Source organism: Neomonachus schauinslandi, chromosome 11, assembly GCF_002201575.2.
Source record: "Neomonachus schauinslandi chromosome 11, ASM220157v2, whole genome shotgun sequence".
Classification (NCBI taxonomy): Eukaryota; Metazoa; Chordata; class Mammalia; order Carnivora; family Phocidae; genus Neomonachus; species Neomonachus schauinslandi.
This window is the reverse complement of record NC_058413.1, coordinates 53,903,451-53,921,720: the sequence shown is the minus strand read 5'-3', so window position 1 is coordinate 53,921,720 and position 18,270 is coordinate 53,903,451. Positions and strand designations below refer to the sequence as shown.

The 18,270-nt window shown below is 47.2% G+C and overlaps 1 protein-coding gene and 1 pseudogene across 2 annotated transcripts; both read left to right on the top strand.

Moving 5' to 3' along the window:
- Positions 1-3,316: 3,316 nt before the first annotated feature.
- Positions 3,317-5,425, top strand: LOC110593456 (annotated as a pseudogene).
- A 4,432-nt stretch (positions 5,426-9,857) lies between these two features.
- UCP2 (uncoupling protein 2) lies at positions 9,858-17,005 on the top strand. Of its 2 annotated transcripts, none has more exons than XM_021704599.1 (8): positions 9,858-9,903; positions 11,310-11,466; positions 13,776-13,999; positions 14,171-14,381; positions 15,207-15,401; positions 15,496-15,597; positions 15,926-16,106; positions 16,494-17,005. In XM_021704599.1, exons 3-8 carry the CDS (start codon positions 13,874-13,876, stop codon positions 16,606-16,608), a joined length of 930 nt encoding a protein of 309 aa, XP_021560274.1. In that variant the 5' UTR covers positions 9,858-9,903; positions 11,310-11,466; positions 13,776-13,873; the 3' UTR covers positions 16,609-17,005. The 2 variants fall into 2 exon arrangements, with proteins under 2 accessions (XP_021560274.1, XP_021560273.1); XM_021704598.1 differs by lacking the exon at positions 9,858-9,903 and adding an exon at positions 10,083-10,351.
- The last annotated feature ends 1,265 nt before the right edge of the window (positions 17,006-18,270 follow it).

Here is an 18,270-nt window from a genome sequence, read left to right as displayed (position 1 = left end):
TGAATGAACCTAAAAATACATTATGTTGGGGAGCCTGGGTGGTGCAGTCAGTTAAGTATCCAACTCTTGGTTTTGGCTCAGGTCTGATCTCAGAGTTGTGAGATCAAGCCCTGAGTCAGACTCCGTGCTCAGCTCAGAGTCTGCTTAAGACTTTCTCACCCCCTTTCTCTGCCCCTCCCCCCTCTCTAAAAAAAAATAAATAAATCTAAAAAAATAAAACATTATGGGGGCACCTGGGTGGCTCATTCGGTTGGGTGTCCGACTCTTGATCTCTCAGCTCAGGTCTTGATCTCAGGGTGATGAGTTCAAGTTCTGCATTGGCTCCATGCCTAGCATGGAGCCTAATTTTTAAAAAAAGTTTAAAAAAAAACATTATGTTAAGTAAAGGAAGCTAGACACCAAAGACTACATTCTATTTATATTGAAAATTTTAGAAAATTGGGGTGCCTGGCTGGCTCAGTTGGTAAAGCTTGCGAATCTTGATCTCAGGGTTGTTAAGTTCAATCCCCATGTTGGGTGTGGAGATAACTTAAAAACAAAATCTAAAAAAAAAAAAAAAAATTTTAGAAAATTCAAAACTGTAGAGACAGAAAGATCAGTGGTAATCTAGGGCTGGAGGTAAGAGAAGGAAATGACTACAAATAGATACAACAGAACTTTCGGGGGTGATGAATTATAGTAATTACTGCACAATTGTATAAATTTACTAAGAATTAATTAAACTGTACATTTACCAATAGGTGAATTATATGGTATTTAACTTGCACCTCAGTAAGGCTATAGTGGAAAAGGTTATGCCCTAGTTCAGCAGTCCTATTGTAATAGACAAAAACTGGAAACAATATAAATGCCCATCAACAGTAGAATGGGTAAGTTGGATATATTCATATGATGGAGTACTATACAGCAATAAGAATTAAAGAACTATAGGGTGCCTGGGTGGCTCAGTCGTTAAGCATCTGCCTTCGGCTGAGGTCATGATCCCAGGGTCCTGGGATCGAGCCTCGCATCGGGCTCCCTGCTCAGTGGGAGGCCTGCTTCTCCCTCTCCCACTCCCTCTGCTTGTGTTCCTGCTCTCGCTATCTCTCTCTCTGTCAAATGAATAAATAAAATCTTTAAAAAAAAAAAAAAGAATTAAAGAACTATAGCTTCATGTAACTTGGATGAATCTCACAAACAATGTTGAGAGAAAGACACATAATAGTACATAATGTATAATTCCATTTACATGATGTTTACAAACAGGCAAAACAAATATTTGGTGTTAGAAATCAAGATAATGGTTATTCTTTAGGTGAACAGTGATAGTAGGGTTTAATAATGTTTTTTTAATTTTAATTTCATTTTTTCTAGCTTTACTGAGGTATCACTGACATATAATATTAATAGTGTTTCTTGAGGTGTGTGCTTGTTACATAGGGGTATTCAATTTTTGAAAGTCTATCATGCTGTACACTTATTGTTGTGCACTGTTTTATATGTATGTTATACCTCAATAAAAACTTTACTTGAGGGGCACCTGGATGGCTCAGTCAGTTAAGTATCTGACTCTTGATTTCGGCTCACATCATGATCCCATGGTCTTGAGATCCAGCCCTGCAGTCCTGGGATCGAGCCCCGCATCGGGCTCCCTGCTCAGCGGGAAGCCTGCTTCTCCCTCTCCCACTCCCCCTGCTTGTGTTCCCTCTCTCGCTATGTCTCTATCTGTCAAATAAATAAATAAAATCTTTTTTTAAAAAATGCACTTAATTTGAAAAAGAAATCACTGGTGATCTCCGAGAAGTGTGTGTGCCTCTGTGTATCTCTGTGTGTCTATGTTTCCGTGTGTATGTGTGAGTGTGTGTATATATGTAGGGATGATGAAAGGAGCTGGCCAGGAAGATCTGAGGAAGTGTTCCAGGATAAGGAAACAAGCAGCCCACAGGCCCTATGGGAATGAGCTTGGCATGTTCAGAGAACAGAAAGAAGGCTGTGTGAGGCTGGCATAAAGTGAATGAGATGAATGTGAGATCATTCCTTTATTCATTCATCAAATATGTAAGACTTGTGCCAGAGGCTGAGAAGTCAGAGGACAGCCAATTGTTTGGAAAGTGTGGCAGAGAAAGAGGGGAAAAAAGCCACTGCAGAAGGGGTAGGAAAGTCTTGAGGGTTCCTTTCCATTTACAGACACACACACACAAACAAACACAGAGTAGTAGAAAGACTGAAGATAAGGGAAACAGATTGCAGAAACAAGATCCTGGAGAAAACAGAAGTGGACAGAATAATGGCGTAAGCTAGTAGGGATCACTCTGGAATGGATATGGAAAAGCTAGAAATAAAACAGCCATAAAGGCAAACATTTTGAAATGGAGAGAAACAAAATGAAAGCATTCTCCAATTTTCCCATTGAAATTTCAGGAATAGTCACATAGGAAAGTCGGTTAGGGCCTAGAGAGTTATGTATAAAAAAAGATCTTAAAAGCTCTTTCTTTCTCCCTTAAAATATAATTTAATGAAGAAACTGGGTCTTTGATGCACTCCTGACACTGGTCTCTGTTGTCTGCCGTGCTGAGCTGTCTGGAGCCCTCACCATGGGGAATTCCAAAGTGTAAGGCACCAGGCCTCTAGTGGGCTCCCCCGTACTGTCCCAGGGCCCTCACACAATAAACATGGAGCTCCACATAAGGTACATCACCCACAGAGCAAGCTGCTACCCAATATGTGACAGGGTCTTTAAAATTCACAGAGAAGGGGCGCCTGGGTGGCTCAGTCGTTAAGCGTCTGCCTTTGGCTCAGGTCATCATCCCAGGGTCCTGGGATCGAGCCCCACATCGGGTTCCCTGCTTTGAGGGAAGCCTGCTTCTCCCTCTCCCACTCTCCCTGCTTGTGTTTCCTCTCTCACTGTGTCTCTCTCTGTCAAATAATTAAATAAAATCTTTAAAAAATAAAAAAATAAAAATAAATCAAATTCACAGAGAAAATATGCAAAGCAGGTTGTCCTCTACATATCCACCATCAGTTACGATACAGAAATATAACATAAACATGTCAAGAAAGATGAATGCAACGGGGCGCCTGGGTGGCTCAGTCGTTAAGCGTCTGCCTTCAGCTCAGGTCATGATCCCAGGGTCCTGGGATCGAGCCCCGCATCGGGCTCCTTGCTCCGCGAGAAGCCTGCTTCTCCCTTTCCTACTCCCCCTGCTAGTGTTCCCTCTCTCGCTGTGTCTCTCTCTGTCAAATAAGTAAATAAAATCTTTAAAAAAAATTTTTTTTTAAATAAAAAAGAAAGATGAATGCAAATACTTTGAGAAGCTATTATACTCTAGACTGTTCCATGCTGTACCTTTACCACTTACTGGATATTGTGGGCCTGAGAATAATACCATTTTTGCCTCATGCTGAGATTACAGAGGACATTTTGAAAAATGAGAAGAGTTCTGCTTCAATCTGTCCAATTTTACTAGAGCTGACTGTCTATGTTTCTTGGTATTAAAAGACAGTAGTACATTGATATTATGAATTAGTATAGATCATAAAATTTTTTCTTTTTGAAATTTGGAGGAATGATCACATCTTCTACCAATAAAGCCAGCAGAAAATCCCACAGATCACAAAAATGACATAAAGATATGCATTTTGCCTGAGAAATATACTATAGTTAAGATCATTGATTCAGGTCCTCAACTCTCTGGATCACTAGATTATATTGCGGTACATCATTTATATAATAAAAGATTTATTATTTGAACGTATCAATCTCTAATGAGTTTCATTCTCTTGAAGGTTCTGTGATGAATTGAGTGCGAGATGACTAGGTGATTACTTTGAAACTATATTTCTTTCAATAGATAAGCATAATAATGTTGCTGAGCTTGCAAATGTCCTTGAGATAATAGTTATCATTGGTTAAGAATGATGTTTCCATGTATTGCTGATTGGGCTTTGCGCATGAGAAGAGACAAGTAATAAATCTGGATCAGCTTCATTATCATGGTGGAATGTACCCTCTGTAAACAAATTTAAAAGTAGTTTACACCCACAAAAAATATTCTTATCATGGCATGGTGAAGAAAGTAGGAGTCCTGAACAAGAAGCTTTGTCAGCTCTGATACTGATACTAGATCCACCTGACACAGCTTGTGTAAGCAGTTTGGGTCTGTCTACAGGATACACAAAGATAATGCTTTCCTATTTGACTCAACCTTTACCTTTCTAATGATGGGAAATCTTTCACCAAAAGTTGGCAAACTCTCACAGGAGTCTCTGGACAGCTTCCTTACAGAATTAGAAAAGATACAAAATCTTTTTCAAAAATTTAGGAAGGAGAAGTATGGACTACAGAGATATTTTGATCAGGCACTTAGGGAAACACAACACTGTCTCTGCATCATAATAACAACCCAACTGTGGTTTTCTTCTGAATCTCTTACACTGTAAAAGACTTCCTGATTTGAACCCTACGACTTGCAGCAGACTCCTAAACAAAAATTACAAATTGCCTGTTTCCATGGCTCCTCTCACTAATAGATCCAGCCCATTGGCAGTAGTACCTGCTCAGCATTTTAGACCCTTATCCAGAAGTCACCACCCAGAAGTCAAATCCCCATTTTTATTACTGTCCAAAAGTATAAGACTTCAAAAACGGTCAGATATATTTCATGGTCATTATCAAGCATTAATAATGTCTTGGAGTCATAAACCTGAAGTAATTCCTACTTCACACATGCTCACGATATTGAACGATGGGATGGGAGAAATTTTTCCCATTTGATAAAACAACTACAAGGAGAGTCACGGATCATGTCAATACGGGTGTTCATAAAGCATAGCAAATATTCAGGAATAAAATGGGCTTGCAGGGATTTCTGTGGTTATGTCACCATGTTGTACAATTCTAAACAACCTACAAACAGAAAACTTGGTGATGTTTCTGAGAAGAAAGGAGAACCTGATTTAACTTCCGGCTCAGAGCAAATGAAAGTACAGAATCATTTGAAATAGTCACTGAGGAAGCAACTATAGATTCCACAACAAAACAGAACTCTGATGTTGCCACAACAGAAGCCGACTGGTTTCCCTTTGAGCTGTGCTTTGAAATTCCTGTTTAGCTCTGAATTAAATGAGAACGTTTATAGGAAAACGGCTACACACAACCTTTGCAGAGAAGAAAGCCTTCAAAAACTCCATTCAGAACAAACAACTCCATTCTGTTCAGAGAAAACTCGGTCTACATGTCCTTAATGTTTCATTCATTCTAGGAAAGAGCTGGATATTCAACCTGAAGCCAGTTTTTCAAGTTTGCTTTACCATCTTATGCTGGTATGGAAGTCCAGCTTCCTGCAAATAATGCAGTATTTCGAGACATGGACTCTTATCAATCTTATCAGAACGGAATAGAAGGTCACCCTCCTCACTCCTCTCTGCTAATCTTCACTTGCAGTAATTTGATAACAACATTTGTTATTCACACTTGGTGTTTTTTCCTTTCTTAAAGATAGCTTTATAGTGCCAGTCACTAAAAAGCATCCTGCTGGTGTAGTAGAACTTACTACGTTGTTGTTTTTGTTGTTTTTGTTTTTTAAGATTTTATTTATTTGACAGAGAGAGACACAGCGAGAGAGGGAACACAAGCAGGGGGAGTGGGAGAGGGAGAAGCAGGCTTCCCGCCGAGCAGGGAGCCCGATGCAGGGCTCGATCCCAGGACCCTGGGATCATGACCTGAGCCGAAGGCAGACGCTTAACGACTGAGCCACCCAGGCGCCCCCAGAACTTACTACCTTGTGTTGTTATAGCTTGGGAAACATTTATATTGTTTGGAATCTTGAGGATTATAGCACATCCTAATGCAACAAAGAGCTGCTTTTTTTTTTTTAATATTTTATTTATTTGACAGAGATTGAGAGCACGAGCGGGGGAGCGGCAGGCAGAGGGGGAGAGAGAAACAGGCTCCCCACTGAGAACCCAATGTGGGAATCATGACCTGAGCCAAAGGCAGATGCTTAACCAACTGAGCCACCCAGGCGCCCACAAAGAGGTGCTTTAAAAAAAAAAACTGAGGGCTCCCTGCTCGGCAGGGAGCCTGCTTCTCCCTCTGACCCTCCCCCGTCTCATGTACTCTCTCTCATTCTCACTCTCTCAAATAAATAAATAAAATCTTTAAAAATAAATAAATAAATAAATAAATAAATAAAAAATTGAGCCCCGATAGCTGGTTGGCATTCTGGGCCTGGTTCATGCCGACTCTGTTGGTAACTATACCAATTTTTAACACATTGAATAATTTTTAACACATTTAGGATTTTAACACATTTTGTTACCTATGCTTTGGGGAATAATGGGAAGAGATTTAACTCTTCCTATGAAAATACTTCTTGGTATTTAGAGTTGAAAGAGTATAAAACAATAAACATGCAGTATTGAGAAATTTTTGATGAGGCATTAAGAATTCCTGTGGATATCTATAAATTACGTACATCAATTGAACCTTGTTGAAGGTATGCAAATCAGCATAGTTATGTATAATTTAACCTTGTTTTTTAAGGTCTTAACTCAGACTATAAAGATTCACTGACATCTCATGAGAAGTTTTGGAAAAAAAAATTTTTTTAACACATTTAGGATTCATTAAAACTGCAACAAGCAGCCCTTGAAAGGATGTTAACATGGTCTGATTTGCATTTCGTTTGTTTGGTTTTTTTCCTTTTTTTTTTCTTGGTATCAGCTCTTTTGAAATATAATTAACATACTAAACAATTCATCCATTTAAAGAGAAAGTCAACAATCTTTAGTACAGAGTGGTGCAACCATCACCACAACAAATTTTAGAATATTTTCATCATCCCAAAACAACCAGCCCCTCCTTTACCTGTCATGCCCAATACCCTCCATCTTTCCCAGCCCTACTTTCTGCCTCTATAGAGTTGCCTATTCAGACATTTCATATAAGTGGAAGCATATCATATGTGGTCTTTTGTGTCTGGCTTCCTTCACTTAGCATACTCTTTTCAAGGCTCATCTATGTTGTAGCACGTATCAGTACTTCATGCCTTTTTATTGCTGACTAAAGATACATCTTTTAACTTTTTTAAGATGCATCTTTTAACTCTTAACAGTGTTTTTCTAATTCAACATTAAAAATATAGGATTTGGGGTGTCTGGGTGGCTCAGTCAGTTAGGTGTCTGGCTTCAGCTCGGGTCATGATCTCAGGGTCCTGGGATGGAGCCCCACATTGGGCTCCCTGCATCCAGCTCCCCTTCGGTGGGGAGCCTGCTTCTCCCTCTCCTTCTGCCCTACCCCTGCCCACCGCCCCCCCACCCCCTTCTGCTTGTTCTCTCTCTCGTGCTCACTCTCTCAAATAAATAAAATCTTTTTAAAAATAAAAATAAAAAATAAAATCTTTTGGGGCGCCTGGGTGGCTCAGTCGTTAAGCGTCTGCCTTCGGCTGAGGTCATGATCCCAGGGTCCTGGGATCAAGCCCCGCATCGGGCTCCCTGCTCAGCGGGAAGCCTGCTTCTCCCTCTCCCACTCCCCCTGCTTGTGTTCCCTCTCTCGCTGTGTCTCTCTCTGTCAAATAAATAAATAAAATCTTTAAAAAATAAAAAAATAAAATAAAATCTTTCAAAACATGCAATCAGATAATTTCGTGTTTGTGGGGGGTAGTTAACACAGCCAACCTCTACTCAATATTTTAAAATTAGTAGAGACATTTGAAATGTCTAATATTTAATATTTTCTCATGTTGGTTTTTATTACCTGATGTTTTCAATTTTCTATGACAGTCTTGTGTCTTTCATTTTCAGTGTTTCAAATATTTTGTATTTAAAATTTTTAAGTTCCAAAACTGTAAATACAGTGAATTGTTTTCTGGTATGATTATCAACATTATAAACTTTGTCAATTTAATTATTGGCACATATATTTACAACTAAACTGGGGTATGTATATATACATATTCAATGAAATAGATGAAACAAGTTTTTTAAATGCACTTACCTGTATCCATACATTCTCTAATCTGTCTACAGGACCTCTAATGACTTGGACAAGAGGTTTGCTAAAAATCCAGAGGTACAGTGTCTGTAGCATTGTTCCAATCTGCTTGGCTCCATCCAAAATGAAAGAACATTTAGGGGTTTTGTTGATTATTTTGTTTTGTTTTGTTTTCAAACTCCTGTGTTAGAATTTGTTTTAACAGGATTTCTTCTTAAGGGATCCATGCTGGGTCCTGGGAATCTCTACTTCCCTTTTTAAATGTTCACACATCATCCTTTTTTTTTTTTTTAAAGATTTTATTTATTTATTTGACAGAGAGAGAAATAGTGAGAGCAGGAACACAGCAGGGGGAGTGGGAGAGGGAGAAGCAGACTTCCCGCAGAGCAGGGAGCCCAATGCGGGGCTCGATCCCAGGAGCCTGGGATCATGACCTGAGCCGAAGGCAGACGCTTAACGACTGAGCCACCCAGGCGCCCCCACACATCATCCTTTTAACAGCCCTTGAATTTTGCCAGGGATGATTAAACATTTCATGGGTATACAGTCTTTGGAATCCAAATTCTTCCCTGTTTTGGCAATCAGGGTGACACTTTCATCTTCAGGCCATTAGTTCCATCCTGTTCTTTCTGTCTCCTTATGTTCAGTGGTTTCACCACCAGTCACAGAGCATCCTGGGAATCATTTCATCATGGCAAGAGACAGAAACGTGCAAAAGCTGACCCAGCTAGTGGATGGGAGACTCCACAGTGCCAGAAAAAAATTCTCTGGCTTGACTTCTCTGTTTCCACTTTGTTTCTTCTTCTGTCAGGACCATGTGCTCCGTGTTTTTCTTTCCTGCTATAATTATCCAGGCCCATTCCAATTATTCTCAGCTGACAATTTCTGCTTGTGGACAATTCAGAAAACAAACACATGGCACCTGATAAACCAGGGTTTAAGTCACGGCTCACCACTTCCTAGCTGTGTGACATTAGGCAGGTGATTTAACCTCTTTGGGACTGTTTCCTCATCTGTAAAATTGAGGTTATTATCAGCCTCACACGATTATGCCAAGTATTCACACTGAAAGTGAATGTGGTAATTGCAGTCGCCAAATGTTGGTCTCATCCGATCCTCCCATTACGCTTTCCCAGGCATTTCAACAGCAGCCCAAACAGCACGCACTGAGCCTCTACTGTACATAGGCCCTTAGTGTTGTGATACTAAAAATATAGGAAATAGCTTCCTGCTCTGGAGAAGTTTACAATCTAGTCAGGGAGACCGTGTCCACAACCTGGATTAATCCCTTAAAACAGTCCTGGGAGGCTGAAAGATGAAAACAGTATTCTAAAGGGACAGAGAGGCCAAGGGCGAAGAAGAGTCCTATCTCCTACTCCCCAAACGTCACATTTGCCCCAGCCGCAGTACCCAATTACTGGTTTTTTTAAGTGTCTGTCACCCCGAGAAGACCGCCAGCCCCCTGAGGGCGACCCAGGTTCAGCTCATCTAAGTCACTTTCTCATCTCGGGGCTGGGCGCGCAGCAGGCCGGGGCCCTGTTCGGCCTTCTTACTCGCTGCACGCCGGCCCGCGCACTCGGCTGCAAATGGGGGCGGGAGCGTCATGCTCGGTGCCCCCGTCCCGCTCAGGTCGGAAGTCCCCTGGGTCCCGTGGGAGAGGCGGGTGTGGGCGGGAGACGACGGGAAGCCCAGCTTTGCCTCACGGCCGTTGGCGATTACCCGCCACCTGCCGCTGCAGCCCGGATTGGCTCCTCCCGCGGGCTCCTTCCGCAGCTTTAACCAATCGCCAGCAGTCGGGAGGCCGCGCCCCTCGAGAGCGGCCGGAGGCAGGCGTTCTGTTTTCCTGGTCCGGGGTCGCGGACTGGGCCGGTGAAGGGAGGGAGCGCTCCAGCCGAGCTTCTGGGGGCGCTGTCAGAAAGAGCCCTGGCGAGGTGCCGGAGGAGCAGAGGCTTGTGTGACCCTGGGCAGGCTCTGCTTCTTTCCAGGCGTTAGCCTTGCCATTCTCACCAGGAGGCTGGCGGACCGGGGGTGTGTGAGGCGGAGCGAGGGAGTGACCCTGCGGGGGAACGAACGGGTAGATGCGGGAATCAGCCCGCACGGAGATGGGAGTGGAGGAAGGCGCGCAGGGAGCCCTAGGCGTGACTGCCCTTGCGGAAAGGCGGTGGCTAGAGGGTCGCCTCACCCCACGGAGCCCGCAGGCCCCGCCCCGCCGCGCAGGCCCCGCCTCCCGAGACCTAAACCGCGCCACAGGCTACGCGGACCCCATTGCAAGCTCTCCAGCAGCGCTCTCGGGTCGTGTACCGCCTGCTCTCACTCCACGCGCTCTCCGCCCGCGGACAGACAGAGCCGCCGGCACTCTCGTGTTCTCCCTGCAGCCCGGTGAGCCCGGGTCCTGCCCGCCGCAGCCCTGCGCCCGCTAAACCTGCGGCAAGCCCGCTACCCCGGCGGCGCGGACCCGCGCCCTTCCCTCTCTTTAATTTCCCTCCTCTTCTCCCAGCCAATCTTGTACTTTTCCTCTCTGTCCTTTTTTTCTTTATCTCTCGTCCTTCACTCTTTTTCTCTCTCCCTTTTGTTCTTTACCTTTCACGTTCAGTTGGCTGTTTTGTTCTTTACCTCTCCCCTCGGCCTGGATGCCCAGCCCCGCCTTGGGTGAGGGCCTTCGGCGAGTCCATGGCGATCTGAATGACCTTCCCCTCCGGAGGAAAAGAGCTTTTGAGCAGGGCCGGCTCCCAGTCCCTCTAGCCTCCTCACAGCCCGCGCCTGGGGCCTAGTGGACTCTGAGAGAGTCTCTGACTTAACATGACCTCCTTACACCACTCCCATTCACCAGAGTCAGCTGTGTTGGGGAATGCTTCTCCAGAGTACAGAGTGCCATTAAAGCAAAAACCTGGAAGGGAGTCAATGTGTGATATTATACTAAGAGAGCAGACTGAGGAGGGAGGACTTCTGGGTTCATTTCCCCCCTCCAGTGTGCACTTAATTAGTCCCCAGCCGTCCTGGGTGAAATGGACCCTGTTCCTTACTCCTCCCCACCTCCCCGCTTAAGGACTGTGTGGGTTGGCCCTTTCCTTGCTGGAGTGTGATCCTTTAAGGCAGATTTCCCTTTCTAAACTATCCTCTTGGGGCGCCTGGGTGGCTCATTCGGTTGAGCCTTGGACTGTTGACTTCTGCTCTGGTCAGGATTTGGGGGTCGTGGGACTGGTATTGGGCTCTGCTCAGCAGGGAGTCGGCTTGAGATCTTCTCCCTCTGCCCCTACCCCCACTCACATGCTGTCTTTCTCTCTCTAAATAAATAAATGAAATCTTAATAAACTCTCCTCTTTGCCCTCATCCACAGGACACATAGTATGACTATTAGGTGTTTCGTCTTCCAGCCACTTTCTATGGAAAACCAAGGGGTTCGGGCCATGATAGCCACCGGCAGCTTTGAAGAATGGGATGCCTTTAGAGAAGCTTGATCTTGGAGGCCTCAGCGTGAGACCGTACAAAGCTGGGTAAGAGTCCAGTCTGAGGGAGGGGTCTCCTGCCTACAGCAGCGCTTTGGCATGGGGGTGGGGGTCAGTAGGATATTAGCAAAAATAACTACCACAACCCCCAGTAAAGTTGCTCTTCAGAGCTCACAAAGCACTTTCATATATCCCTGGTCTCATTCTCTCCTTTAAGCTGACCTTGACAAGCCAGGGATGGTGGTCCCCATATTTACAAAGGAAGAAATTGAAGCCTGGATGGGACAGTGATTAGCCGTTGGCCATCCTGGAGGTCAGCAGCAGAGCTAGGACAAACTCCTTCTCGGCTTGAGTATTACTTACTCTTCTTAGTAGGGTCTTTGGCACAGGTGACCATTGCACCCATACTCACACCTCTGAAAGACTTGGGCAAACCCAAAGCAACATTTGAAATGGCAGCTGAGCCTCTGTGCATGTGTTTTTGAGATGGACAGGGGCTGGGTCTTGTTCTTCTCTGGCCTTCACAACACTGCAGTCTCGCTCAGGGTCAGGACACAGTTGACTCATTTGTCATGTCTCTGATGCCCAGAGAAGGGACACTATTTGCCTGACCCTTCTCAGAACTGTCAAATTGGCAAGAGAGAACTTGGGTGTTAGACTTCCTTGCAAAAGCCCTGCCTGTGCAGGGGCCGAGAAAACAGTGGGAGAGAAATGTTCTGGACGCCAGCACAAAGCGCACTGCATGAGCTTTGCAGCCTGTACACGTGGCTCTAAGTTCCCTCATCTGTAACATGGAAGGCAGCCGCCTCACAGGGCTGCTCTGAAGAGCGAGCTAACAGAGTGCTCTAGGCAGTGGGGTGGGGAAGGTATGGAACACGTCCTGGGGGATAGTCAGGTCAGGCAGGGGAGCTGGGGTGCCTGAAGCACCTTCATCAACCCGTTCTGTCTTCTGACTACCAATCTTCACTGAGCCTCATATGGCCAGGCTCCAGGGAAACTCAAATAAGACCAGGCCTGGCCTGTAGGAGCTCTGGGTGCAACTCAGTGGTGAGTAGCCTCTGGATTTCACTGTTTGCCCCCGCTACCTGGAGTGAGAAGCCCAGGAGGAAGCAGCTGTTTGTTTCCATGGGTCTTTGTGTGCCCAACCGACTCCAACCACATCCTCCCTCTGCTGGCCAGCATTTTCCTCATGGCCCCAGTGACGGGCAGCCAATTAGGCAGGGCTCAGAGCAGCTGCTGCTGAAGTCAGAGAAGTGAGCTCAGCGAAGAGAGAAGCAAGTCACCCTCCCCCACTGGGGCGCTGGGCTCACTTCCTCCCCAGGCTGCGGAGTCAGCAGAGAAGGGTGTTGTTCTGACTCTGAGAACAAAATGGAGCTTTTGGTTTCCTGTGTCAACTCTTCATAGCTCTGACCTGCACCTCCCCATGCTTGCCCCTCCTGTGGTAAAGATGTGGATCCCCTGTGTTGAAGGGGAGGAAACTGGCCAGAGAAGGAGACGGTTTTCTCAGGGGGAGAGAGTCCAGGGTCTGTGCACCTGCTCTCAGCCCTGAGATTTGCCCAGGATCCTTCAAGGCCCAGCTGCATATTACCTTTTCTGATCACCCACTTGTCCTTACCTCTCTCCTGATGCGAGTTAGTTGTTCCCTCCACATTTTGAGAGTTTGTCCTGCAAGCCCCAAATGCAGCTTGAATTACCTGCCCCTCCCTGTGCCAGACAGTAAGGCCCCTCTAGGGTGATCTTATCTCCTGCATCTCAGTAAACCAACACCCAGCAAAGCAGTCTTGAAAGAATGACTCTAGAGAGCCCCAGTTATGCAGGCTGGGGAAGAGAATTAGACTAATGGTCTGGGAAAGGATTGAGCTGGTCTTGCCCCTTCCTTTTTTTCTAGACTTAGGCAATTTCAGACCCGTAGGAACCTCTCCTGCTTCAGAAATCCAGGGCATAAGCCTGTGGGGGGGTGTGCCTGTCGGGTCTTTGTCTGACCGAAACCTTTTCCCCACTTCTGCCTTTCCTCCAGATCTGCAGAAGCAGGAATGTGGGCATTGCCAGCGAACTCTCTGCACCCAGCAGACAAAAGGCTGGGTCACTGCCTGTTTGTGAGGCAGCACTAAGATAGCCCTAAGCCAGACTCTCCCTGTAGTGAAGAGGGGGCGCTTCACAAAATGTGTTCTCAAGCAGGAATTGCTTCTCCAGCCCCTATTTGAGTACCTCCAGAGCTCGCTCCTATTTTCCCTTCATGAGGTTGCTCTGGTTCTTGCTTAGGGAGGTGGTACTGTCAGGGAAGGTAAGGGCGGGGTGGTGAGCAGGGAAAGACTGGGCATACTGCTGCTAATGGGATTTCTCTTTCCTTGGCTTAGATTCCGGCAGAGTTCTCTATCTTGTCTTGTTGCTGACTGAAGGTGTCCCCTTCTCCAATCCTTCTTCATCTCCTGGGAGGTAGCGGGATATCAGCATTATGGTTGGGTTCAAGGCTACAGATGTACCCCCTACTGCCGCTGTGAAGTTCCTGGGGGCAGGCACAGCTGCCTGCATTGCAGATCTCATCACCTTTCCTTTGGACACCGCTAAAGTCCGGCTGCAGGTGAGGGGATGAAGCCTGGGGTTCCTGATGTTGTCTAGTCTGTTCTGCCCCAAGACAGACTCCTTAAAGGCCAGGGAAGTGTTTAGAACAGTAAAGTTTGGAGCATAAGGATGGCAGGAGGAGGGGAGGGCAACCTGCCTATCCATCTAACCACCCATCTTGACCTTGCAGATTCAAGGAGAAAGGCATGGGCCAGTGCGGGCCACAACCAGCGCCCAGTACCGTGGCGTGCTGGGCACCATCCTGACCATGGTGCGCACCGAGGGCCCTCGTAGCCTCTACAGTGGGCTGGTCGCCGGCCTGCAGCGCCAGATGAGCTTTGCCTCTGTCCGCATCGGCCTCTACGACTCTGTCAAGCAGTTCTACACCAAGGGTTCTGAGCGTGAGTGTGGAACTGGGCCATAGGCCCCTTGGCCTTTTCTTCTCCGTGATGATTGATCCCATCAAATCATCCTTGATTGATGATTTGCTGCATAGCTCCTTGAGGCTCCAAGATCCCTAGGCTGATCAGAGGAACTGAGAACTGGAAGGGACCTTGATTCTCTTAATGATTCCTGAACACCTGGGCTGTGCTAAGCTCTGTGGAGGGCATCATCCCAGGACGGTCCTCACAACCACTTTGAGAGTAGATGGTATCATCTACAGATGAAGAGACTGAGTCTTGCTGGGTGGAAAGGACTTGGCCAAGGACACACAATGGGAAGCCAGAAAAACACGCCCAAGACTTTCACCTCCAAGGCCACTCTTCCACTTCATCTCCTCAGCATGCCTTGCCCACCCTCCATTTTACACGTGTGGAAACTGAGAACCCAGATCAAAAGGTTGACTTTTCCCAAGATTACAGGGCAGGGAGAAATATATCTGGCATGAGATCCCAAATCTTATGGGTCCCAGGCCTTGAGAAGGCCACTTCTCTCTGAGCCTCGGTTTTCACATTTGTCAAATGGAAAGGATTGTGATTTCTCAGGGCATTTGCCCTCTTGAGCTAAGTCTCATTTTGTCCTACTCCTAGCTATGACCTATGCCTAACAAGTAGTAGACATCCACAGTGTTGTTTTCTTTGATGCAAGGAGTTTTTCGAGCAAAAGCTTGTCTGGATCCTATTCCCGAAAGGCAAGAAATTACAGTGATGAGGTGGTTTTGGTGAGGAGAGGTGGAAAATGAACACAACCCCAGCTGGGCACTGACCCCCCTGGTTCTCCCACAGATGCCGGCATTGGGAGCCGCCTCCTGGCAGGCAGTACCACAGGTGCCTTGGCTGTGGCTGTGGCCCAGCCCACAGATGTGGTAAAGGTCCGGTTCCAGGCGCAGGCCCGGGCTGGAAGAGGCCGGAGATACCAAAGCACTGTTGATGCCTACAAGACCATCGCCCGAGAGGAAGGGTTCCGAGGACTCTGGAAAGGTGTGTTTCCGTGTATCGAGTGTTTCTTCTTCCCATCCTCATCCTCCTCCCCCACTTTTCTCTGGTCTCACATCGGTACCCTTTCCTTCTGTAGGGACCTCCCCCAATGTTGCTCGTAATGCCATTGTCAACTGTGCTGAGCTGGTGACCTATGATCTCATCAAGGACGCCCTCCTGAAGGCCAACCTCATGACAGGTGAGTTAGGGTAAATGGTGCTGGGTCTCGCCCTTCCCGCAATCTAGGATCAGATGTGGGAGTGTGGTTGCCTGATGATCACATCTTTTCATCCTACTTCCCCTCTGCTTGTGGAATGAGTTTAGATTTACCATATAGAAGCTAGCTGGGACGAAGCTCCCACTTTGCACACTGAGGCACTAAGGCAACATGACTCAGGTCATCAGAAGTCCCAGCTGGAGTCTCTCTCTCTAAAACCGTCAGACCCCTAAGCTACTTTAATAATCTCTTTCCTTCTGGAATGATGGGGTGAGGAGTCCTGACTGCCTCTCCTGCTCCTCCTTGGCAGATGACCTTCCTTGCCACTTCACTTCCGCCTTCGGGGCCGGCTTCTGCACCACCGTCATTGCCTCCCCTGTCGATGTGGTCAAGACGAGATACATGAACTCTGCCCTGGGCCAGTACAGCAGCGCTGGCCACTGTGCCCTCACCATGCTCCAGAAGGAGGGTCCCCGAGCCTTCTACAAAGGGTGAGCCTTTGATCCATCCCACCCAATTCCAAGCCTCCTGGCTACCCATACCTACACACAGTGGGAGGGAACCACCTGGAACTGATTAGCAACCAGCTGTCAAGCTATTCTGATCCTGATCCTGGTATTTCACCAGCTTTTTCTCATGCTCTTAACTACTTCCAGAGTTGTCATCCTACATTATGGGTATTAAAATGGAGACTCCTGGGGGATTTTTGCTCACGGCCACACAGCTGTGGGGCTGTGTTCCCTGGGCCCTCCCAACCTCCTTTGGGACAGAGCAACTGGGTTGGATTGGATACCATGGCCCAGTGGGGTAAGCGGGAGATAGAGTGCCCTCAGGAATCCCCAGATTGCCATCTGTGACCTCTGTTTTCTCTCTTCTAGGTTCATGCCCTCCTTTCTCCGTTTGGGTTCCTGGAATGTGGTGATGTTTGTCACCTATGAGCAGCTCAAACGGGCCCTTATGGCTGCCTGCACTTCCCGGGAGGCTCCCTTTTGAGCGTCTCCTGCTGCTGACCCCACCACCTCTGGCTTTGGCTTTGGCTCAGCTCCAGCCAGGCCCTGCTTCCCTTCCCTCTGTCCTCACCCCTTTCTTCCACTCCCTTTCCCACCACCTCCCTTTCCTCTCCCCACATTCTCACCCCTCTTCCCTACCTCATCTCCCCATTGCCTCTCAGTCCCAGTAGAGTTGACCCCAGTTGACACTGTAAGAGGCCTGGCACCAGCCAGGATGCCAAGCCTTCAGTCCCTTGAAAAGTTAAGCCCAGCTCTTTGTTCTGCCCCCAAGCCCAGCCCAGCCAGCATGTCACCCATAAAACAGGTTCAACCTTGGTGTCTCCTCCCTCTCTCATAGCTCTTACCAGGGGTCTTGGTCCCGTGGGCCCTTTTGGCACCTGACTTAGAAAGGAAGGTATGACCCACCTTTTGCTTCCAGCATCCAATCTGGGGCCCATGGAGGTCATCTTGTCCATTTCTCTTTCCAGACCAGGCCCAGGCCTTAGACGGCAAGTGAAGGAGCAGCCGGGAGTCACAGTAGTGGCTTCACTTTCACCAGGTCACATGAGCTTTCACTCACCTGCCTGGTACTCCAGCACCTGCCTTTCTAAACCCTCCAGCTGGCCCCTATTTATCTGCAAAATGAGTGTGTTCCTGTCTGCCCCATATCTCTTGTGCTTCTTGGAAGATTTAGAGGAACTTGGAATCTTAGATGCTATGAACTTAGTTTATTCCATTTTACAAATGGGAAACCTCCCCACAGTCCCAGACTAGTGAGGGAAAGTCAGGCTGCTTCTCATCCTCCACAGTCACACCCTTGGGGGTAGTATTCCTGCACTGGATGGGACAGGCTGCAAGGCGAACATGAGGCCTCAACCTGAGGATACTTTTTTCTTTCCTTCCTGAGGATACTTTCATTTGGAGTCTCACCCTGTCCCTGGGCTAGAGATCCCAAGGAGGCAGTGCCAAGCCAGGGTTTAGGCTGCACAGGGTGTCAACCTTCCCGCCCCTGTTCCTACCACCTGTCCTCGGAGGAAAGCAGATTCTACATCTGTTTCAAGGGGCTGGGGGTTTGGTGAAGTCCCAGGATCCTGAGGCATCTCACGCAGAGGCAGACCCATTTTATAGCTGTTGGAAGAAGGTGAAGGCTGAGACAGGTCATGCAAGCAAGAACATACAGGAAGTCAGCAACTGAACTAGGACTAGGACTCAGACTCCTCCCTCCCACTGTGGACTCTTCACCCAGAGACCAGTGCTGGAGTCCTTTGGAAAGTGTTGGGCAGCTGTGGAGCCAAGCTCAGACTTGACTTCCCTCTTCCAGCTGCCTAAAGCAGCTAACACTACTGCTCCTTCCCTGTTGGTCAGAGCTGGAGGCTCAGCCCTTCGGTGCTTTGGCAAGGGGTCCAGGATATTAGACAGGTTCCTGGGGAAGGAAAGAGGGCCTGGGATTCCTCACCTTACTTCCTAGCATCTGACAAATTGAGCTGGGGTCTCATAGTCCCTGAGAGGGACAGGGTTGGGTGCCATGAGCTGAGCGAAAGTGAAGGTGGTAGGCAGCACAGCGGGGCTTTTGTCTGCTGGGCTGCAGGAAATCAGCAAAAATGGAAGACTGACCCTCCTGCACCTTAATTCTCACATTAGTCCTGTGAAGCAGGCTACTCACTGT